General features: G+C 48.4%; 1 protein-coding gene across 1 annotated transcript; it reads right to left on the reverse strand.

Moving 5' to 3' along the window:
• Positions 1–1079: 1079 nt before the first annotated feature.
• Positions 1080–19565, reverse strand: PSMB2 (proteasome 20S subunit beta 2). Its single transcript, XM_068124330.2, has 6 exons — positions 19433–19565; positions 4363–4485; positions 2517–2587; positions 1924–2086; positions 1521–1570; positions 1080–1281 (listed from the first exon to the last, which is right to left on the reverse strand). The coding sequence occupies exons 1-6, from the start codon at positions 19521–19523 to the stop codon at positions 1180–1182; spliced, it is 600 nt and encodes a 199-aa protein (XP_067980431.1). The 5' UTR covers positions 19524–19565; the 3' UTR covers positions 1080–1179.
• Positions 19566–24613: the final 5048 nt, after the last annotated feature.

Consider the following 24613-nt stretch of genomic DNA (forward strand, 5'->3'; position numbering starts at 1 on the left):
TAGTATGCTACAGGCAGGGAGATTCAATGTGTGTGCTCTCCCTCGGATGGACGTTCAAATGAGCTTCATAATCCCATTCTGCTGGGATTAGTTTGTGAACGTTAAAGATCCCACGGCGTCCTTCGTGAAGAGTAAGCGAGCTGTCGCCAGCACCTTGAACAACTACTACATTCCTGTCCTGACTGCGTGCAAGGAAGGCAATGGCACAACAGTATAGGCCTTGCCACGGGCAGCGTCAGCAGCACAATCAGCCTTCAGGCACAACACGAGAAAGGAGACCGATTAAAGTCTGAACAAATTACAAATAGTTAAGGTGGTTGGTACATCATCAATTATGTGGTGGTAGGTGTTTAAAACATTGCCAGATGTTATCTTTCAAATGTACAATTCAAGAGTTGGATTTTTAAGTCCAGGCCTAACATAAATAAGTGACATTTCAGCTATCTTGTACATGTATAAAACATTTCATATGAGACCGACTCTCGTGAAGGAACTGTAAGTGAATAACTACCTTAAATCATCGCTTTGCATGAAGTCGAAATCCAGTTTGGATACCTTTTGGTTTGGCTACACAGTCGTAACAAGACGGAGCTTCATGGCAGAGCTTCACCAGAGCATATAGATTATAGTAGATCGGAGAATGAATCTATATTAAAGTAGATCTATGCTGACACTGTCAAACCGATTCCCCTTCGAGCGAGACTAGCGTAGACACCAACGACACCAAGAACCCCGGCATTTTAAAAGAAACTTTTGTTGATTACCTCCAAAACCTTTAATTTTAAAATTTCACTTTTGTCCAACAATTACTGCAAATACCAAGAGATATGAAAACAGAGGAATGGTTGCATACACCATGAAATGCAAGCAGGATCTCTGCTTTAGAGCCAAAAAGTCATCTTTTGCAAGGAATAAGGTTGTGCAATCGAGCGAGTTGTGCAATCCTAATTAAATAAATAAAAACACCTGCAACAATGTGCAAGCCAAAGGTCAAAGGTCAAAATGCAGGTTGGCCACTCTATAACTCTACTTTGAATTTGTACTCAAAGTGCAATTATTTATTTCAGTGACAGAAAAAGTTCATATTGTACGACTTTATTGTTTGTTTGCACGTTACATACAAAACTCTCAACCCGTTCCCACCAGCAGTCCGCCTTTCCAAGCCTTCATTCCAAGTTTTCAAGCATCAGAGCCTTTGAGGAGAGGAAGTTCTTTTATTCCATCCTTGTCTACGATTCGTACGGAAAGTGTTGGCAGGTGCACCAAAAACCGCTTGTGCAACTGAGAGAATGCAGAGGAATGGGTGGAAAAGGCAGAGGAAATGAGCAGTTTGGCAGAGAACACACGCCGGACGATCAAGCCACCGCTTCCCCGACAATGTCACGTGGCTTCTCGTGCACAAAAAAAAATGATGTTCACTTCGGTGCTAAAGGGCCAAGCCCAAACCGTGCAAGCCTTGAACACACCTATTAGCGTTTTAAAAGTCATGTCCGCTCGGTCCTGCGACAAGATCAACTCACCTCCTGCACACACTTTTTCAATATGTCTACCGCTTCGTCGCGACTCAAATCTGTTTGGGAGGGTGGGGGAAAGAAAGGAATAAAACTCAGGGTTGACTGCTAGAACAAAAAAAAAAGCAGCAAGAGATATTGCAACTGAACACAAGAAAGCCTGTGAAGAAGAAGAAGAAGAAGAAGCTGAGGAAGAAGAAGAAGAAAAATAAAAAGAGGTAGAAGAAAAAACAAAAACAATTGCAAATAAGTTACATTTAAAAAAAAAAAGAAATTTTTAAACAATAGTCCAAATGATCTTCATAGCAGGAGAAAACTAACCCCTCTTTAAAAAAACAAAATAGTTTTCATCAAATTCACTGCGTCAGATGCTTCAGACTTTGCGGTCAGCTCAAAGGGAATGAGAACTTACCTGGGCGGTAGAAACGATCCAGCAGAGTGATGGTGAGATGAGACGCGTAACCATGGGCAGCAAACGGCACACGGGCCATGGACGCCAGGTAATCCATGTAGAAGAGAGACGGCCCGTCAATGTCATCGCAACCGGCTAGCAACAGGTTCACGTGGTAGGGTGTCTGCACACGGTCGCAGTTTGACGCCGTCACTTAGCAGAGGTTAAAAAGCAGAGATTTCGATACTTGCAACAACAAGAAAATATTTAATTATTCATTCACCAATATTTTGTCAAAATTCATTCGGAAAGACTTCTTCAAAATACCCATGTTCGGTTTGTTCATTTCAAGATGCCTGAGGAAGCGACGACCAATCGTTCATCCTCGATTGCGCATCAACGGCTGCGTAATCAAATTTATTTCAGGGCGATTGGTGCAAGACAATTCCCATTGTGGAAATAGTTACAGGTGATTACACCAACTGAAACAGGTAACCCACACCATATGTACATACCGAGGTGAGAATGTAAAAATTGAAATGCCATCGAGTATACTGTGTCCGTGCATCAGCGTCGTGTTCCTACTACGGTTACAGACATCTGCGGTTACACACCCTGCTGCGAAGGTAGTCGGCAAGGTTTCTCCGGGTAAAGTTTGCCGCTGCAGTGGGTGACATCTCGTAGCCTAGAGGAGATGCGAAAAAAGTTGGACCATTAAATAACACCTTGTATACATTCACAAAACCAAAAACAAAAGCACACTTCTTCGGTATACTTACGACCATACATACGTTGTTGCTGTTAAACTGGTTTGCCCAAAATAGTCACGTAGAGTACGGGTGAAGAATAACTGGTACGGCCTGTTTGCTCTTTCATTGAAAATTCATAAACGTTCGGTGTTAATCACAGGGAAGGGAGAAAAAGAAAAAAAAAATCACCTGGTGTTGGCTTAGCAGTTTGGGTGCCGGCTTGGGATCCTAGGATCCTGGGTTCGAATCCCGGTCGATCGCTGAATTAACGCCAGGGGGGTTGACTCAGCCTGTCATCCTTCCGAGGTCGGCAAATTGAGTACCAGCTTGCTGGGATGAATGATCACGGTGTGTACCCCGATTTAGAATAGGTACACCGTATCCCTGCGCATCGTAAGAGGCGACCAAGGGTTGGCGTCAGGAAGGGCATCCGGCCATAAAAACATTGCCTCAAAACAGGGAACCATGATCGTCATGGGGCCCGCAAGGCTAACCCCTGCTCTCGCGGGGAAAATGGCCTTAAAACGCTCATTCATTCATTCGGGCCTACGGTGATGAGTGATGACTGAGGTTATCCGAAGTGAAATTTTTCTTTGGCGTTTTTAAAGGCCGACACGGACCGATTGTGAGAGCAGCATCTGCACAAGCTGTTAAACATGTTAGTTTTCTCTCCATTTTCTCGGTTTATGAACTACTTGAGGGAACAGCATGTTACAAGGAATGTGCTGCACATGTCATATGCTTGCTTGGCTTGCATCACTGTACGTTTTATATTTGCGCCGTTTACGAATTTGCCAACATTGCTATCCTAGTGTACAGCCTTGTTAACGGCTGATATGTATCTGTATCCTGCATATTCGTCCACGACACACACTATCCTACAAGATTCTTGCACCTGTTACCTTCATTGAATCACTCATTTGTGCTTTGGAGATCGCTGCCTAATTCTTTCACACCCAAGCCTTATATACTCTTTATCTAAAATATGTATATATATTCTGGTTTAATTTGCGTGTAGAATTTGTCGAAGTAAATTATATAGATTATGGGCTGGCAGAATGGCCTGGAGGTAAGCATAGCACAACACAGGCAGAATGGCCTGGTGCCTCCAAGCTGTCTAGCCTGGGTTTGAATCTCAACACAGTTATAACCTCTCATCCTGGTGAGACATCAATGTGTATGCCGTCCCTCGGATGGGCGTTAAACAGCATCTCCCAAAAGTTGGTGCAGGTTAAATATCCCATGGAGCCCTTCGCAAAGATTAGGCGAGCTATCTCTGGCACCATGACCAAATTACAAATTATTGTCTGAACTACTCAATCGAGCGTCAGGCTTGGCCAGCCAGTTCGTGAAAGAAACCTCCATGGGCCAACTCCACAAGAATGTGGGAATAATTGGGGCCATTAAAGAAGAACAAACGATGCAAGTTATCCAAATTTACTGTTTTCCTGTAGTGCGAGTGTTTTTATGCTGTGAGGGATTTTTTTTTTTTTTTTTTAACATGATCTGACATTTTGTCATGACCTTGGAGTGGACCCAGCCATCTGATCGGTTCCACCTGCTTTCCTGGATAACTTTTGCTTTCTGACAATGTGCACTACCGGAAGCAGCCTCGGGCATGGTCAAAGAAGAGAGAGAGCGAGAAGAAATGGGGGGAAAGGGGGATGAGGGGTGGGAAAGGGGAATTTGGATCGGGTAACCGAAGCCTTACCATTACGCATATTGTACAGCTGGACATTCTTCTGGATGTACTCGGCAAACTGCACGGTGTCCCCAGTTTCACCAACACACAGCAGGAGAATCTTTTTGCTCAGCTTGAACATCTTATTGTGGTCTTAACACAAGAAGAAGAAGAAGAAGCAGAGGCAGTCATGTGATCAACAACTCATAAAGCTCATCAACGTCTATTATTCCCAACCTGACTACTCTAAACTCATTACAACTCATATCGACGCGATGGTAAAATATAAATAAAGGTAAATTCATCCACATTTGTGTTTTATACAAATATTGAGGAATAAACCTCCTGGCTCAAAGGAACGAAAGCAAATGTGTAAATGACAATGCGATTCGGTGTCAACATGGCGTTCACCTTCCCATCCATCTTCCACCATCTATTCTGCTTAACCTCATTTGTATACACATTGGTAAATACAGTACCATAGGGTCTGACAGGATGGCCTAGAGGTACGCACACTCACCTCTGAGCAGTCAAGCCTGGGTCTGAATCCCAACTATAAACAGTCATCCTGGTGTTTCGCAGGCAGGGCGAGGAATCAATGTGTGTGCCGTGCCGTCCCTCCGATGGATGTTAAACTACCGATAGGCGTTAATCTGCCAGCATTGGTGGAAAAAGATCCCACTGTGTCCTTTGTGAAAAGTAAGAGAGCTATCGCCATGAAAAAATGACAAATTCTTGCCTCACTCTTAGTCTAACATCAAGCCTGGCCAGCCAGTTCGTGAAAGACTTGGGCCAAATTTCTTACGTGAAATTTCGCCAGTTCGTGAAAGACTTACGCCTCCTGAAGTTCTCGATCGCACTCGCCCGTCACCTCTGAGCTCTCCAGATGATCCTCCAGAGTAACATTAACTTCCACCCCCAACCTTTTCAACACCACAATCATCATTGTGGTACTAAAGATAAGTTCAGTGAAAGATCTTTATTTACACATTTACTGTCGTGGCCAAAAATATTGGCACCCTTGCACTTTTTTCAAATAATGCACCATTTCTTCCAGAAAATTGTTGAAATAAAAAAATATTTTGGTATCCACATATGTATTTATTCGGTTTGCAGTGGAACAAAACAAAAGAAGCTGAAAAAATTACTAAATCTTAGCTTATTCCACACAGAAATCCTAAAATGGCCCGGACAATATTATTGGCACCTTTTAGAAGTCGTTAGAAATAATTAGATTTCAAGCAGGTGATTGTCCTTTACTTTGGAGTTGAACTCACCTATGGTGAGTTGCAGGTGCTTTCAATATAAAAGTCACCCATTCAACCAGTTTGAATAGAGAAAATGAGTCATTCTGCTGTTTTGTGTCACTGCGTGTACCACAATGAGCATGGAGAAAAGAAAAAAAACCAGAGAATTGTCTGAGGAGGTCAGACAAGATTGCAGCCAAATATGGCCAATCCAAGGCTACAAGTCCATCTCCAGAGACCTTGATGTTCCTGTGTCCACCGTACGCAATGTTATCAGGAAGTTTAAGGCCCATGGCACTGTAACCATCCTCCCTGGACGTGGCTGCAAGAGAAAACTTGATCGAAGGTTGCAGCGAAGGATTGTTTGCATGGTGGAGAAAGCACCTCGATCAACTGCCAAACAGATTCAAGCTGACCTTCAGACATAAGGTACGACAGTTTCAACTCACACCATCCGTCGCCAACTCAATGAAAGGGGGTTTTATGGCAGGAGACCAGGAGGACCCCACTGCTGAGAAAGCCTGACTCGAGTTTGCCAAAACACACCCGAACAAGCCAAAATCCTTCTGGGAGAATGTCATGTGGAGAGATGAGACAAAATTAGAGCTTTTTGGTAAAGCACATCATCTCTATGTTTACAAAAAACCAAAATGAAACCTTCAAAGAAAAGAACACCTTCCCTACAGTCAAACATGGAGGTTCAGTGATGTTTTGGGGTTGCTGTGCTGCCTCTGGCACTGGGTGCCTTGAATGTGTGCATGGCATCATGAAATCAGGAGATTACCAAGGCATTTGGAGCGCAATGTTCAACCCAGTGTCAGAAAGCTGGGTCTCCGTCGAAGATCATAGGTCTTGCAAAAGGCAATAACCCCAAACACATTCAAAAAGCACTCAAGAATTGTTCAAGACAAAATGCTGGACTGTTCTGAAGTGGACAGCAATGAGTCCAGATCAAATCCCATTGAACACCTGTGGGGAGATCTGAAAACAGCAGTTGGGAGAAGGCACCCTTCAAATCTGGGAGAACTGGAGCAGTTTGCACAAGAATAGTGGCCAAACTGCCAGTAGAGAGGTGTAGGAAGCTCACTGATGGCTATTGGAAGCCCTTGACTGCAGTTATTTTGTCCAAAGGCTGTGCTACCAAATATTAAATCTGGTTTGTCAATGCCATTTCTTTTTATTTGATTTAAAAGGATATATTAAGTTTTGAATAAAAAAACAAAGGTTCTGTAATATTAACAGTGAAATAAAGAATTGTGGAGACCAAATACTTTTGTCAATTTCACCTTATTTTTAGAGAAAATTGTGAGTTATTTGAAAAAAGTGCAAGGGTTTCAATATTTTTGGCCACGATTGTACATAATTTATTCATGTCGAAATCGGTTTCAACATTCGTGGTGATCTGATCTCAGGGACGTAACCCCACAAATGACGAGGGCTGACTATTTTAAACTCATGACCATTAATAATCACGACTGACCTCTTCGTTATCAGGAGAACCACCCCATTGCTTTCCCAATGAGGTAAAGAGGTGTGCTAAGTTGATTTGAGGTTCACGTGCAGCTTTTGTTTTAATACAATTTCTAATTTTGCCATCCCAGCAGCTTTCAAGGTGGGTATTTTGATTCTCCCCATATTGCTCCTTTGGTTTGGCATCATTCAGAACAAAAAATGCAAATTAGGTTGATCACGTGATGTCAAATGACCCAGACACCATGATAATGCTAAATGAGCAGCACAATTAGAAGGTTAGAAAACAAAACACAAAACGAAGAGGGGTCCATGGCGTAAAGACGTTTTGTTTTCGATCAAAAGTATAAATGTGGAATTTGTTGTGGGAAACCCTGTATTTAAAGATGCGGTTTTGAGTTGTTTTTTTCTTGTTTGTTTTTCTTCAAAAAGAGTATTATTTACTTTTTTGCACAACCAGAACAGCTCCTCACTCTCACCTGATACATCATTGCAATCATTTCACCTGCTGAAGGCAGAGGCTTTCCTGATATTTTGTATACCTATCAGAGTTCAAAATAAGCAGTGGGCCGGGTGCCAAATGCCATCGAAACCTCTGTCGGGCCACCAAAACCTGGTCCATGGTGGCCCGTGTGCCCACTTGTCAAATTATTTGATAAATCATCTTCATATTTTGTCATTACTCATCATTATACAATCTCAACCAATTAAACTTGCCAACGGGACTACTACAGGTCAAACGGCAAAAGCTGTGATGACTTAACCCCAACCCCTCCCCCCCCCAATCTCACCTGGAGTTCAGAAGGTGGAGTGAAGCAAATTAACCTCATAAATGTATACCGTGGAGCATCGCTTCCAGTAATGGTGGGTGTATGTATCAAAAGTACGATACTCAATTGTATCATAAGTACAAAGGCTCCCTCCTTGGTATTGTCACACTCACTTAGCCTATGTTGCTTTAGACTCGACTGCAAAAACCCCGGAGGAATTCCCATTTTATTGCCTTTTCCACCTTGGAACGGTGTATATATAGTAGCTCGAGTGTCGTTCCATGTTATCGTGGAATTTTTCTAAGGTCACTACAAATGGCAAAAGTAATAATAAAAAAAAAAAAAAAAAAATGATAATACCATAATAATACCAACATTACAGTACTGTATTGCAAAATAATAATATAAATAATGTTATTAACAATAACAAAAGTAAAAAGATATATAAAATGCGATAGTGTCATATTTTCGTCAAAAATAGTCGGAATTTTACCAAATCTGTTTTGGTCGAGTGTGAATATACCCTAGCGATTGCCAAATCCGAAATCAGAATTTAACTTGAGGTTGAAATCACCACGTGAGGTCACTCTGAGAGCAGCCAGCACATCTTGTACAGCGTGATAGTTAATTAATTCCCCACTCTCGATGACCTGAGAGAAAAAAAAGTGTTGCGTTTTGTCTTCTTCACACAATAACAATAACAATTTTGTCTTCCAGACGTACATCCAATAATCTTGAAATGTTGCACACTTGTTCCACTTCATGTTTTCTACTTTGTTATAAAGATTCACGTCGATCAATGAAGCGGTTCAAGAGATATAATTATTTTAATATTTTTGTTCAATTATTTATCGCTGCCATTCTATGCGAGCTATCGCAAGTTCCAAAAGGGCATTTTAGCATGCCGAAATGGAGAACATAATTGTAAAGTTTCCATTCAATACGATTTTAAAAAATGAGGGAGGAGCTAGGTTTTAAAGGTTTATGCTTCAAACGTCATAGCCCCCAAACCATGTGACTTATGACGTCATGCTTGCTGAACTTTTTGTTCGTCATGGGTATGCGATTTTGCATGCAAAGTTTGGGCTCGATCTGTTCAGCCGTTGGAGAAAAAGGGGTTTTGGTGGTTTTCACGAAAAAAACAATATGGTGGCCGAACCTTTCACTTGATGAAAATTTCCTGTTAATCAGACCAACAGTTGCTGAGAACATTGTTTTAAAGTTTTCAGAGGTGAACAAATAGGGTGGAAGAATAATAAGAAAAACTCATAGGAAAAACAAAATGTGTTCCTCTAAAATCGAATTGTAGAGGAAACCTAATAATTGGCTGTAATCTATATTATAATAGCCGTAGATGATTCTGTCTGTCTGTCTGTCTGTCTATCTGTTGGGTGTCTGTCCGGGGTGTGGCTTACTCGGTTTGCAGAGTAGCTCCACCCATAGCTCCACCCATTCTGGGAGTGGCTATAAACAAATATCCACCATTTTATTAACTCGCATAGCTTTGAGTCCTGTTTTGTAGGCCCGTGGTGTCTTGCTCTCCCCCAGTTTTATTTCAAATCAAATTCGATAAATCATTTCATTTTTCACAGTCGCTAACATAGTTTTAGACTCGGTTGAAAAAAAACGGGAAGAAAATCCGATGAAAGTTGCCGTTTATAGAACGAAATGAATTCTCAAAGGCCTGTAACTTCAAGGCCATTGAGTCTCTCTCACGCCTTTATCTCCAATCTAACTCACCATATGATTTCATTTTTATCGATGGTTTTACTTTTAGACTCGGTGTCAGCAATAATTGAGAACAATCCACACACGCGGGAAAATGCAGAGATATATTTTTTAAAATCGCGTCATGGTGTATCATACACCGCCCAACATGACACCGCCGGCAATGTGTCGATATATATTAAAAATTCGCTTTTGCTTTTCCGTTATGATATATTACTATTTCGTTTGATGATAGTCGTCACAAAAACGTCAACAATGATGCCGACATATATTTCTTCGTTTTTATTTCATTCAACATATTAGCCGGAAGTAAAATATGTTTCAGGAAATTACCGAGAGATATTTCTTCGTTTTTTTTATTAGTTATGTGCGCATACACTTTAAATAGGTTTATTTGAAATCTTTAATTTTCCACAAACATTCCACACACGCGGGAAAATGCAGAGATATATTTTTTAAAATCGCGTCATGGTGTATCATACACCGCCCAACATGACACCGACGGCAATGTGTCGATATCTATTTTAAATTCGATATATCATTTCATTTTTCACAGTCGCTAACATAGTTTTAGACTCGGTTGAAAAAAAACGAGAAGAAAATCCGATGAAAGTTGCCGTTTATAGAACGAAATGAATTCTCAAATGCCTGTAACTTCAAGGCCATTGAGTCTCTCTCACGCCTTTATCTCCAATCTAACTCACCATATGATTTCATTTTTATCGATGGTTTTAGAGTCGGTGTCAGCAATAATTGAGAACATTCCACACACGCGGGAAAATGCAGATATATTTTTTAAAATCGCGTCATGGTGTATCACACACCGCCTAACATGACACCGACGGCAACGTGTCGATACATATTAAAAATTCGATATATCATTTCATTTTTCACAGTCGCTAACATAGTTTTCGACTCGGTTGAAAAAAAACGGGAAGGAAATCCAAAGAAAGTTGCCGTTTATAGAACGAAATGAATTCTCAAACGCCTGTAACTTCAACTTCAAGGCCATTGAGTCTCTCTCACGCCTTTATCTCCAATCTAACTCACCATATGATTTCATTTTTATCGATGGTTTTGGACTCGGTGTCAGCAATAATTTAGAACATTCCACACACGCGGGAAAATGCAGAGATTTATTTTTAAAAATCGCGTCATGGTGTATCATACACCGCCCAACATGACACCGACGGCAACGTGTCGATATATATTAAAAATTCGCTTTTGCTTTTCCGTTAAGATATATTACTTTTTCGTTTGATGACAGTCGTCACAAAAACGTCAACAATGATGCCGACATATATGTCTTCGTTTTTCTTTAATTCAACATTATTAGCCGGAAGTAAAATATGTTTCAGGAAATTACCGAGAGATATTTCTTCGTTTTTTAAAATTAGTTATGTGCGAATACACTTTAAATAGGTTTATTTGAAATCTTTAATTTTCCACAATATAATTTACTTGCCATTTATCATTTGATGATTACGAGACAAATTCCTCTTGAGGATCGTGACAATTCATGCGCTGCGTGGAAACTTCTATTTCCAAAATGAATGAGACGATCGATGAAGAACGCAGACTTGAACAGGATGTAGCAAGAAAGCGAATGAGACGGGCGAACGAGTCCATCGACGAACGTCAATGCAAACTTGCGGGGTCACCCGTGGGAATCCCACGGGCATGGATGTGTGTGACATTTCGACATATTGAGTTAGATGCTGCACATTCATTTTTACAAAATGGTTACTGGCAAGTCATCAGATCCAGAAATGGTGTAAAAACCACCGTTTAGAGGCCATTTTTCCCCGCAAAGCGGGGGTTGGCCTTTTCGGGGACCGTGGTAGTTGTTGTTTTTTTGTCCCCTTTTTGAAGCAATGTTTTACGGCCGGATGCCCTTCCTGCCGCCAACCCTTTTTGCCGCCTTCAACGACAAACAGGGAATTACCAGTGAACTGGTACTCAATTAGCCGACCTCGGAAGGATGACAGGCTGAGTCAACCCCCCTGGCATTAATTCGGCGATCGACCGAGATTCGAACCCAGGATCCTAAGCCGGCACCCTAGCCGCTAGCCCAACACCAGAAATGGTGTCATGAACACAATTTATTTACGCACAAGCACAAAAGCAAGACGGGCCGATTTCCGATTCCGACGGGCCGACGGGCGAGACGGGCCGATTTCCGATTTCGACGGGCCAATTTGGAGCAAGAAAAAGAACGAGACGGGAGAAAAAGGAGAGAAACGAGACGGGGAAAGCCGATTGGAGAGGCGAGTGAGGCGCGATTGGAGAGGAGTGTGAGGCGCGATTGGAGAGGAGTGTGAGGCGCGATTGGAGAGGAGTGTGAGGCACGATTGGAGAGGAGTGTGAGGCGTGATTGGAGAGGAGTGTGAGGCACGATAGGAGAGGAGTGATTGGAGGGGAGTGTGAGGCACGATTGGAGAGGAGTGTGAGGCACGATTGGAGAGGAGTGTGAGGCGCGATTGGAGAGGAGTGTGAGGCGCGATTGGAGAGGAGTGTGAGGCGCGATTGGAGAGGCGTGTGAAGGATTGGAGAGGAGAGGAGTGTGAGGGATTGGAGAGGTGAGGGATTGGAAAGGAGAGGGATGTGAGGGTTTGGAGAGGAGAGGAGTGCTAGGTGGAGAGAGGAGAGTGTCAGGTGGAGACAGGAGAGTGTCAGGTGGAGACAGGAGAGTGTCAGGTGGAGAGGAGTGAGGGGTCACATATTATGTGAAATAAATAAATTGTGTTCATCACACCATTTCTGGATCTGATGACTTGCCAGTAACCATTTTGTAAAAATGAATGTGCAGCATATAACTCAATATGTCGAAATGTCACACACATCCATGCCCGTGGGATTCCCACGGGTGACCCCGCTAGTCTTATTATAATACAGCAAACGTATATGGTTATGTCGCTATGTTTGTCGTTATGTTTATATGTGACGAAAACGTCTTCTTCTTCTTAAAATACAATTACCACCCTCTTAATTGCGTTAAGACTGCTGAGACCCCTCAGACCTTTGATGACCCTTTAATTCCTCCAAGACCCTTCAAACCACCAAGACCCCTGAAGACCCAAAACACCCCGAAGACCCAAAACACCCCGAAGACCCAAAACACCCCGAAGACCCAAAACACCCCGAAGACCCAAAACACCCCGAAGACCCAAAACACCCCGAAAATCCCCAAAACACCCCGAAAATCCCCAAAACACCCCGAAGACCCAAAACACCCCGAAGACCCAAAACACCCCGAAAACCCAAAACACCCCGAAGACCCAAAACACCCCGAAAAGACCCAAAACACCCCGAAAAGACCCAAAACACCCCGAAAATCCCCAAAACACCCCGAAGACCCAAAACACCCCGAAGACCCAAAACACCCCGAAGACCCAAAACACCCCGAAGACCCAAAACACCCCGAAGACCAAAAACACCCCGAAGACCAAAAACACCCCGAAGACCAAAAACACCCCGAAGACCCAAAATACACCGAAGACCAAAAACACCCCGAAGACCAAAAACACCCCGAAGACCCAAAAGCCTCTGAAGACACCAAAGACCCAAAACACCTCAAAGACCCAAAATACCCTCAAAGGCCCAGAGGATCCAAAAGACCCTGAAGACCCAAAACACCATGAAGATGCAAAAGACACCAAAATGATCAAAGCTGCCTACCCCTCTGAAACGACGTGTGGTGAGGCGCGCAGGGCGCGCCGAATCACACTAGTAAAAAGAATGTGATCCTGACCGCTCCTGCAGATATATTTCACATTATTTTATGTGATTAGAATGATGGAAACCCCCTAATCTCACCCGACACCGATAAACCATAAACGAGCTCACACAAAGAGCTGGTCCAGGGGGATGTACCATTACCAATCAGCTTGGCAAGCCAGGCGTCCCTTATCAACTGTATTGTTGGAGTGGATGCTCGCATGCTTAAGCCAATTGGCGAGCGCTGTACAAGCTGCTTGGTAAAGGAACACAACCCAGCATACGTGCTTGAGTTTACATGCCCCTAAACACCACCTTGGTTATACAAGCAAGGCCCTGACCGTGCAATATGCACACATCACATCGTTAGCCACATGCTGGAATGATCTAAAGCATGCATATGACACAGGCATGTGATTGAACAATGCTGATACACACAGTTGGGCCGTCGACAGCGAGTGCGGCCGCGCCGTCGACGGCGAGTGCGCCGCGCCGTCGACGGCGAGTGCGCCGGGCCGTCGAGTGCGCCGGGCCGTCGACGGCGAGTGCGCCGGGCCGGCGAGTGCGCCGGGCCGTCGAGTGCGCCGGGCCGTCGAGTGCGCCGGGCCGTCGAGTGCGCCGGGCCGTCGACGGCGAGTGCGCCGGGTCGTCGACGGCGAGTGCGCCGGGTCGTCGACGGCGAGTGCGCCGGGTCGTCGACGGCGAGTGCGCCGGGTCGTCGACGGCGAGTGCGCCGGGTCGTCGACGGCGAGTGCGCCGGGTCGTCGACGGCGAGTGCGCCGGGTCGTCGACAGCGAGTGCGCCGGGTCGTCGACAGCGAATGCGCCGTGTCGTCAACAGCGAGTGCGCCGGGTCGTCAACAGCGAGTGCGCCGGGTCGTCAACAGCGAGTGCGCCGGGTCGTCAACAGCGAGTGCGCCGGGTCATCAACAGCGAGTGCGCCGGGTCATCAACAGCGAGTGCGCCGGGTCGTCAACAGCGAATGCGCCGGGTCATCAACAGCGAGTGCGCCGGGTCATCAACAGCGAGTGCGCCGGGTCATCAACAGCGAGTGCGCCGGGTCATCAACAGCGAGTGCGCCGGGTCATCAACAGCGAGTGCGCCGGGTCATCAACAGCGAGTGCGCCGGGTCATCAACAGCGATGTGCGCCGGGTCATCAACAGCGAGTGCGCCGGGTCATCAACAGCGAGTGTGCCGGGTCATCAACAGCGAGTGCGCCGGGTCATCAATAGCGAGTGCGCCGGGTCATCAATAGCGAGTGCGCCGGGTCATCAAAAGTGAGTGCGCCGGGTCATCAAAAGCGAGTGCGCCGGGTCATAAATAGCGAGTGTGCCGGGTTATCAAAAGCGAGTGCGCAGGGTCATTAATAGCGAGTGTGCCCGGGTCATTAATAGCGAGTGCGCAGGGTTTTTAATAGCGAGTGTGCCGGGTCATAAATAGCGAAGTGCGCAGGGTTATCAAAAGCGAGTGCGCAGGGTCATTAATAGCGAGTGTGCCGGGTTATTAATAGCGTGTGCGCCGGGTCATTAATAGCGAGTGCGCAGGGTCATTAATAGCGAGTGTGCCGGGTCATTAATAGCGAGTGTGCCGGGTTATTAATAGCGTGTGCGCCGGGTCATTAATAGCGAGTGTGCCGGGTCATTAATAGCGAGTGCGCAGGGTTATTAATAGCGAGTGCGCAGGGTTATTAATAGCGAGTGCGCAGGGTCATTAATAGCGAGTGTGCCGGGTCATTAATAGCGAGTGTGCCGGGTTATTAAGCGCGAGTGTGCCGGGTCATTAATAGCGAGTGTGCTGGGTCATTAATAGCGAGTGTGCCGGGTTATTAAGCGCGAGTGTGCCGGGTCATTAATAGCGAGTGTGCCGGGTTATTAAGCGCGAGTGTGCCGGGTCATTAATAGCGAGTGTGCCGGGTTATTAAGCGCGAGTGCGCAGGGTCATTAATAGCAAGTGTGCCGGGTTATTAATAGCGAGTGTGCCGGGTCATTAATAGCGAGTGTGCCGGGTCATTAATAGCAAGTGTGCCGGGTTATTAATAGCGAGTGTGCCGGGTCATTAATAGCGAGTGTGCCGGGTCATTAATAGCGAGTGTGCCGGGTCATTAATAGCGTGTGCCGGGTCATTAATAGCGTGTGCCGGGTCATTAATAGCGTGTGCCGGGTCATTAATAGCGTGTGCCGGGTCATTAATAGCGAGTGCGCAGGGTTATTAATATTAATAGCGAGTGCGCAGGGTTATTAACATTAATAGCGAGTGTGCCGGGTTATTAATAGCAAGTGTGCCGGGTTATTAATGGTACGGAATACGGAATTCGAAAGGCCCGCTCCCGTTGATTGTGGCCGTGGCCTTGTTTGCCGGTGGCCTTGTGGCCTTGTTTGCCGCTGTGGTCTTGATTAGCGGCTGCAGTCGTTTGCCGCTGCGTTTGCCGCTGCGTTTGCCGCTGCGTTTGCCGCTTTGCCTCCTCGACCTTGGCCTCGTACTCGTCCCTTCGCTCCTGCCTGGCATGGCTCTGAAGTACTCCGCCGCAAGGCTTCTTCTGCTCAATACCCGCTCCACCCCATCATGCATCTCTGCCATCAAATCAAATGGACTCCTCCGACGACCCAGGTACATTCACCGTGGCTCCGGTCGCAAGTTTGTTTATTTGCAATCAGGTCACTCCATCCCCGTCCTCTGGTCGGCTCAGCGCACTCTCACTCTTCGTCCCAGCGCACCTGGTCACAGCAACCCACACGATCGCACCTCTTGCCTACGAACCCTGGCTAAATCACCTGAATTCATCCCTGCTGTTCAAAACAACATCAAGCTCACCCTGTTCAACACCCGGTCCCTCAACAATAAATGCCTCATCCTGAACGAATACATCCTGGATAACAAACTGGACTTTCTCTGTCTCACCGAAACCTGGCAACAACCTCTGGACTACTACACACTCAACCTCACCACACCCAATGGATATTCCTACGTCAATAAACCACGCTCGGAGGGCCGAGGTGGTGGAATTGCCGTTATCCACCGTCAAGACATCAAGACCAACCTCATCTCCATCTCATCTGCTCCATCATTTGAACACCTGGCTTTAAAACTCTCTGGTCACACGCAGTCAGTCATGGCTGTCGTCTACCGCCCTCCCAAACCACACCCATCATTCCTGTCTGACTTCTCCTACTTTCTGACCCAGCTATGTTCCCTCTCCCCCTCAATCCTCCTCCTTGGTGATTTCAATATCCACATGGACTCCACTGACTCCACAATAACCACTGACTTCACTGATTTACTCACCTGCTTTAACCTCACTCAACATGTCGACTTTCCTACCCATATCCGTGGTCACATTTTGGACCTTGTCTGCTCCACTGGATTAAATTTGCACCATCTCTATGGCTCCGACCTCACCCTCTCTGACCACTTAGCCATCACTCTGACCATCAACATCCCCGCCCCAACACCAAGGCATTATCGCACAATCAACTTCCGTAAGCTAAACGCTCTTTCACCTACCTCATTCTCATCCACCCTCTCTGAAAAAATGTCCACTTCTCCCTTCATTGACCTCCACACCCCTTCCGACCTCACTGACTACTACAACCACACTCTCTCCTCCTGCCTTGACCAGCTTGCGCCTGTAAAAACCAAAACAGTTTCTTTCACCCATTCTGCTCCCTGGTTTACCCCTGAACTCCACCTGATGAAAACTCGTGCTCGCCAACTTGAAAGACTCCGCAATAAAACGGGTCTCACAGTTCACTCCCAAGCCTACAAGGACCACATACAACACTACAAAGATGCCCTCTCCCGCGCCCGCTCTGCCTACTACTCTCAAATTATCCACTCTGGCTCCGGAAACCCAAAAGCACTCTTCTCGACAATAAACAAACTCCTCCGCCCCCTGAACACCACCACCCAGTCATTCACAGTAGACAACTGCATCTCCTTCCTCTCTTTCTTCCAACGCAAAATTGACAACATCTACAACAGCTTGACCACCGCCGCACCCGCTCCCCCTCCAACCACCTGCCCCCCCTTGTCCTGCCATCCCCTGTCTCGGTTCTCCCCAATCTCTCCTACTGACCTCTCTGAACTCCTCATAGGAATGAAAACTGCCACCTGCACTCTTGACCCCATCCCCTCCAGCTTTGTCAAAGCCTCCCTCCCTGCTCTCTCTCCACTTATCATTGCAACAATAAACTCCTCCCTGTCTACAGGCATCGTCCCACCTTCCCTCAAAATTGCTGCTGTTACCCCCATTCTAAAAAAACCTGGTCTAAACCCTGACACCCTAAACAACTTCAGACCCATCTCCAACCTACCCTTTCTGTCAAAAGTTTTGGAACGCGCTGTAGCCACTCAACTCAAACATCATCTCTCTGCCAATAACTTGTATGAAACATTCCAATCCGGATTCCGCTCCAACCACAGTACTGAAACTGCTCTCCTCAAAATCACCAACGACCTTCTCCTCTCCTCTGACGCTGGCAACCTCAACATTCTCGTCCTCCTCGACCTCAGCGCTGCCTTTGACACCATCGATCACACTATCCTCCTCACCCGACTTGAATCCACCTTTAACGTCACCGGCACTGCCCTCTCTTGGATTAAATCATACCTCTCTGACAGATGCCAGTTCATCTCCATCAATAACTGCAAATCCCCCACTGCTCCCCTCCCCCAAGGTGTCCCCCAAGGTTCAGTTCTTGGCCCCCTCCTCTTCATCCTTTACCTGTCCCCGCTCGGTCACTTAATCCGCCGTCATGGTCTCCAATTCCACTGCTTCGCCGATGACATCCAGCTTTTCATCTCCACCAAGTCCGTCTCCACCGACACCCACTCTATCCTGACAAACTGCATCACTGAAATAAAATCCTGGCTTCAAATCAACTTCCTCAAGCTTAACTGTGATAAATCTGAAATAATCATCATTGGCCCAAAAACGCTCACAAAATCCACCCATAACTTTGCCCTCAACATCGACGGTATCCCAGTATCCACCTCCCCTCACATCCGGAATCTTGGCGTCATCTTTGACCAAACCCTTTCCTTCGACAAATACACTAAACAGATCACAAAGTCAGCCTTCTTTCACCTGAAAAACATTGCCCGTCTCCGCTCATCCCTCTCCTCCACGGCTGCAGAAACCCTCATCCACGCCTTCATCACCTCCCGTCTGGACTACTGCAATAGCCTCCTCTATGGTTCACCCTCAAAAATCACCAATAAACTCCAATACATTCAGAACTCCGCTGCCCGTCTACTCACTCATTCCCGGACCCGTGACCACATCACCCCCGTCCTTTACAAGCTTCACTGGCTCCCCATCCCCCAGAGAATCCAGTACAAAATCCTCCTCTTGACATACAAAGCCCTCCATAACCTGGCCCCATCCTACCTGGCTGACCTCCTCTCCAGACACACTCCCACCCGCAACCTCCGCTCTGCTGGTACCAACCTCCTGACCCCCTCCATCCGGACCAAATTCAGATCCTGGGGGGACAGGGCCTTCTCCATCGCTGCTCCCACCCTCTGGAACTCACTACCTCACACCATCAGAGACTCCTCCTCACTCAGCACATTCAAAACATCACTAAAGACCCACCTGTTCAACGCTGCATTCAACATTCAACCCACAGCATTTAACCCCTGACTATCTCTTCTCCTTCTCCCTCCTTTTGCTTTAAATATTTCCCTATTGATTCTTGTCTTGTCTTTTTGATTCTTGTCTTATATATATGCCGTATATCGCTGCTGTTTGTTTTCTTGATTCTTGTCTTTTTGCAATTGTTGTTTTCATGTATTGTTATGCATTATGTTTTCCACTCTGTCAAAGCGCCTTTGGGCTTCTGGAAAAGCGCTATACAAAATAAATGAATTATTATTATTATTATTATTAATAGCGAATGATAAAGTACATCGATCAAGCGAAGTAAGATAAACTAAAGGAATAAATTACAGTATAATCTGAAAATCAAGAAAAGGCAAAATAAGTATGTAGGCCCAAGTTGTGGGATAGAAATCAAGCAGCCTGGCGTACACACCATGCCCGGAAGACTCGCTAGCAGAGACCAGTGACAGTGTGCTAGGCCGCGGTTGTGGGAAAACGCCGAGTCACCACATAGGGAATAATCATTCAATCCAAATGTCCGTCTACAAACCCCACTGTAGAATACTCACCATGTTTCAATATCAACACGCTACTGGCAGCGACAGTGTCTGCCGCCACGGCCACGAAATTCTTTCCTTGAATCCCTATCACGAAATCCATGCTTGAAGTAACATAAGCAACGGCACAGGAAATGCGATTAAATGATTTGTGTTATTTTACATGTTCGTGTACTTCATGTCGATCCAGCGTCTTTCTTTAATTTATCTCTGTGTTTAAATATCGCCCAGTTATCGAATACAAAAAGGAACTTAGAAATAAAGGCAAATTGCATTGAACAGCGAACCTGAAGGCTATACACCGCCCATTGTACAATCACGCGGCATAATTTGGAAGTGGAATGTGGAGGTTGGAAATGCAGGGAAATGCGGATAAGAAAATGAAAACTTCACAACAAGGTGTAGTTAAGTAATTAATGATGTAAACATCATTGTTATGATACGGTAATATTCTGGATTTTTTATTTTCTTTATTTATTAAACAATTTGAATTAACTATGTATTTGAGTGACCCAGCTAACACAATCGACAGGTTGTTACATCATGTGAAACATTGCGTCATTAAAATGTTATCTAATAACATTGATTTTATTGTGGGAGCTGTGCTCGCACGATAAAGCCGGACAAAATGGACGACACAGGAACGAAGTTTCACCGAGCTATCTATTTAGCTCAAAACCAAAGAACTCAAAAGCACACTCCAGACTCCATCCGCCCCTCGAACGGGCGGCAATTTATAATTTTATATCGCAAACTGAACACACAAAAGCCACGCCTCACAGGCGGGGCGTGGTATGCAAAATAGGTAAGTCACGCCTCTCGACGGGGCGTGGTATGCAAGGCAGGTGTTCGCCCGAGAAAGGCAAGTCTGGACACGCCCGGGCGAGCCCGGACACGTGACCGCTCGCCGGTTGCGTCATCGGCCGGTGCACGGTAATTGTGTCATGCTTCCGGTAACCGCGACATGCGCCCCCCCCCCCCCCCCCCCAGAATTAACCTGCACCGGGAGAGTCAGTTTGAGGGGGGTCCTGATGACCCGGCCGAAACGACCCCTGGCGATTCGTGTGGGGGTGGTAGGTGGCGTGGGGGTGGATGGTCGGGCGGGGGGCTTGGTTGACGGGGGACGGCCCCGTCGTGGAGGAAGGGCCAACCGTGGAGGTTGGTCGAGGTCCAAATGGGCCGGCTTGAGGCGGTCCACGGAGATGCGGTCCGGCTTGCCGCCGATGTCGACGATGAATGACTTGTCGTCCCTCTTCAGGACCCGGAAAGGTCCATCGTCCGGCGGCCGGAGCGGTCCCCGGTGTGCGTCGTGCCGGATAAAAACGTACTCCGCAGTGCGAAGTGCTGGGGGGACGTGGGGTTGGGGGCAGCCGTGGTGGGACGTGGGCACGGGGGCAAATCTCCTGGTGGCCTCCTGGAGGTCCGAGCGTTGGCGAGCCGCGGACCAGGGGCCGGTGGCATCAGGGACGAATTCGCCCGGCACGCGCAGTGGCTGGCCGTAGACCAGCTCGGCGGTGGAAGCCTGGAGGTCCTCTTTAGGGGCCGTTCGGGGGCCCAATAGGACCCAAGGGAGCCTGTCGGCCCAACCGTCGTCCTGGAGGCTGGCTCTGAGAGCGGCCTTCATCGAGCGGTGGAACCGCTCGCACAAGCCATTGGCTTGGGGGTGGTAGGCCGTGGTGCGGTGAAGCTTGACCCCCAAGGCATGGCCGACCGCGCCCCAAAGCTCAGAGGTGAATTGCGGACCTCTGTCGGAGGAGATGTCCGAGGGCGCGCCGAAACGGGCAATCCAAGTGCCAACGAAGGCCTGCGCCACGTCGGCGGATGTTGTTGATGCCAGCGGGACGGCCTCCGGCTGGATGGGGCGAGGTTGGCCCAGGGAAACGTCGCACAGGAGAACTGTGCCTGTGTCCTAGAAGGGGACGTCGGCCAACCGCAGGCCTGTGTCCACTGTCCGGAGGGCTTGCACCGCGGGGTCGGCGGTCTGGTTGGCCGCCATGCGGGCGACGTCCACACCCAGGTGGACAGCGTTCGCCCCGGACCGGGAGAGGCAATCGGCCACAGCGTTGTCCTTGCCCGCGACGTGCCGGACGTCCGTCGTAAATTTGGACACGGCGGAGAGGTGGGGCTGCTGGCGGGCCGACCACGGCTCCGTAACCTTGGCCGTAGCGAAGACCAGGGGTTTGTGGTCCACAAACGCCGTGAACGGGCGGCCCTCCAAAAGATGGCGGAAATGGTGAACAGCCAGGTAAAGGCCGAGGAGCTCGCGGTCGAAAGCGCTATACTTGCGCTCGTTAGGGCGAACCTGCCGGCTGAAGAAGGCCAGCGGTTGCCAAGCCCCGTTCACCCACTGTTCATGCACGGCACCCACCTCGTAGTCGGAAGCGTCCGTTGTGAGGGCGATGGGTGCGTCGAGTGCCGGGTGCACCAGCATGGTCGCGTTGGCGAGGGCTAGCTTCGCGCCCGTGAACGCCGCGTCCATCTCTGTGGTCCAGGCGATGTCGTGCTTGGCCGGCTTGCCCCGAAGGGCGTCGTCCAGGGGGCGCATGAGTTGGGCGGCGCGAGGCACGAACCGTTGGTAGAAATTTACCATCCCCAAAAATTCCTGTAGGGCCTTAATGGAGCGGAGGCGCGGGAATCTTGTGACTGCCTCCACCTTGGTAGCCAGCGGGACGGCCCCGCGCTTCGTGATGCGGTGCCCCAGGAAGTCAACAGCCGTTACACCAAACTGGCATTTAGCCGGGTTGATGATGAGGCCGTGCTGGCCGAGGCGCTCGAAAAGCGTGCGCAGGTGGACGAGGTGCTCCGCTCGGGAAGTGCTGGCGATGAGAATGTCATCCAGGTAGACGAACAGAAAGGTGAGATCGCGCAGCACACTGTCCATCAGCGGCTGGAAGGCCTGGGCCGCGTTCTTAAGGCCGAACAGCATTCGGAGGAACTCGAAGAGGCCAAAAGGTGTAATTACAGCCATCTTCGGAACGTCGGCCGGCTGGACAGGTACCTAGTGGTAGCAGGTAGCCCCGAATAAGGTCGACCTTGGAGAAGATCACCCGCCCTGCCAAACGGGCGGAAAAGTCCTGTATGTGTGGTATCGGGTACCGGTCGGGGGTGGTGGCGTCGTTGAGGCGGCGGTAATCGCCGCATGGTCGCCATCCACCACCCGGTTTGGGCACGATGTGCAGGGACGAGGCCCACGTGCTATTTGAGCGTCGCACAATGCCCAATCGCTCCAGCGTGTCGAATTGCGCCTTCGCCACGGCGAGTTTGGCCGGGTCGAGGTGGCGAGCCCTGGCGTAGACCGGTGGACCTGTGGTCGGGATGTGGTGTTCGACGCCGTGCTTGACGGCGACGGCCGAAAACATCAGCTGCGTGAGGGCGGGAACTCGGCGAGTAGGCGGGTGAAATCGTCCACGGCCGGGAGCGCGCAGGCTAGCTTTGTCGGAGCGGAGCCGCTCATGAGCAAGCGAGCGAGCTGAAGGTCTCCTGTAGGAATATTGTAGGACGATGGACCCTGTAGGACGATGGACCCTGTAGGAATATTGTTGATGAGCCGACGCCGTTTGACGTCGACCAAAAGCCCATGCGCACAAAGAAAATCTGCACCCAGCAAGGCCATGGGCACGTTCGCCGTGATGAAGTCCTACCTGAAGCGCTGGTCCCCGAAACAGAATGCGACGCTGTGTGAACGGAAGGTGCGGCTGGAGGAGCCGTTTGCGGCGACCAAGGTGGGGCCGCACAGCGCGGCCTGTTTGTCCTGCACCGAGGCGGGTATCACGCTCAGCTGAGCGTCGGTGTCACACAAAAAACGCCGCCCGGACTCCGTGTCCGTGATAAACAGATGGCTGCCTGAATGGCCGACGCTCATGGCAGGCAGCGAGCGCCGGCCTGGTCGTTTCCCGACCTGCCGAAAGTGCACGGTGGGCGGCACGTTCTGGCCTTCTGCCCGAACTTGGCGTGGTAATAGCACATGGTGGAGGCTCCGGCGGTCACGTCGGGTTCGGTCGACGGGGCGTCGCGGCGGCCGCTGCCGTCAGTGGCGCGGACTCGGCCGGTGGAGGCACCGGTCGTGGAGCGGACGTTGCCTCGGTCGGCCCAGGGTCCCAGGCGGCCGCTCCGACGTGTCGCCTGGCCGAGAAAAATTTATCGGCCTCCTTGGCCAGGGCGCGAGGGTCCGTGATGGGCGAGTTAGCCAAAGCTAACCGTACCTGCCCGGGTAGCCGCTGGAGGAACAGCTCGCGGAAGAGGAAGTCCGGGCTGTGGTCACCGAGAAGAGCAAGCATTTGGTCCATGCTTTCGGATGGACGGGCCTCGCCCAGCTCCGGGAGGTGTAGTAGTTGTCGCGCGCATTCGGTCTCCGTGAGTCCAAACGCACCGAGGAGTAGGCCTTTGAGCGCGCCGTATTTGTCGGCGTTCGGCGGGTTCTGTAGGAAGCTCAGGACCCGGGCAACGGTGGAGGCGGTGAGCGCGGAAACCACATGATGGTAGCGCGCCGTGTCCTCCGTAATTTTCCGCAGGGCGAATTGAGAATCCGCTTGAGCAAACCAAACGGCCGTGTGTGACTCCCAAAAGCCCGGGAGCTTCAAAGCTACAGCTGACTCCATCGCCGTGTTCTTAGAAAGGGGTCACCAATTGTGGGAGCTGTGCTCGCACGATAAAGCCAGACAAAATGGACGACACAGGAACGAAGTTTCACCGAGCTATTTATTTAGCTCAAAACCAAATAACTCAAAAGCACACTGAATCCGCCCCTCGAACGGGCGGCAATTTATATCGCAAACTGAACACACAAAAGCCACGCCTCTCAGGCGGGGCGTGGTATGCAAAATAGGTAAGTCACGCCTCTCGACGGGGCGTGGTATGCAAGGCAGGTGTTCGCCCGAAAAAGGCAAGTCTGGACACGCCCGGGCGAGTCCGGACACGTGACCGCTCGCCGGTTGCGTCATCGGCCGGTGCATGGTAATTGTGTCATGCTTCAGGTAACCGCTACATTATAACATTTATCAAACCTTATTATATTACATGTGGACATGTTTTGAAAAGGTTTGAAGCAAACATTGTTTTCGGATCATGTTTTCGTGGTTTTAAAAACTCTACAAACCAATGTTTTTATAACATAAGGTCAGGACCTTTTTAAAATGTTGTGAAAATGATTTGTGTTACCTGGGAGATACTGTGTATGTAATACTTGAAGCATCA

Source organism: Myxine glutinosa, chromosome 8, assembly GCF_964187855.1.
Source record: "Myxine glutinosa chromosome 8, kmMyxGlut1.1, whole genome shotgun sequence".
NCBI classification, from domain to species: domain Eukaryota; kingdom Metazoa; phylum Chordata; class Myxini; order Myxiniformes; family Myxinidae; genus Myxine; species Myxine glutinosa.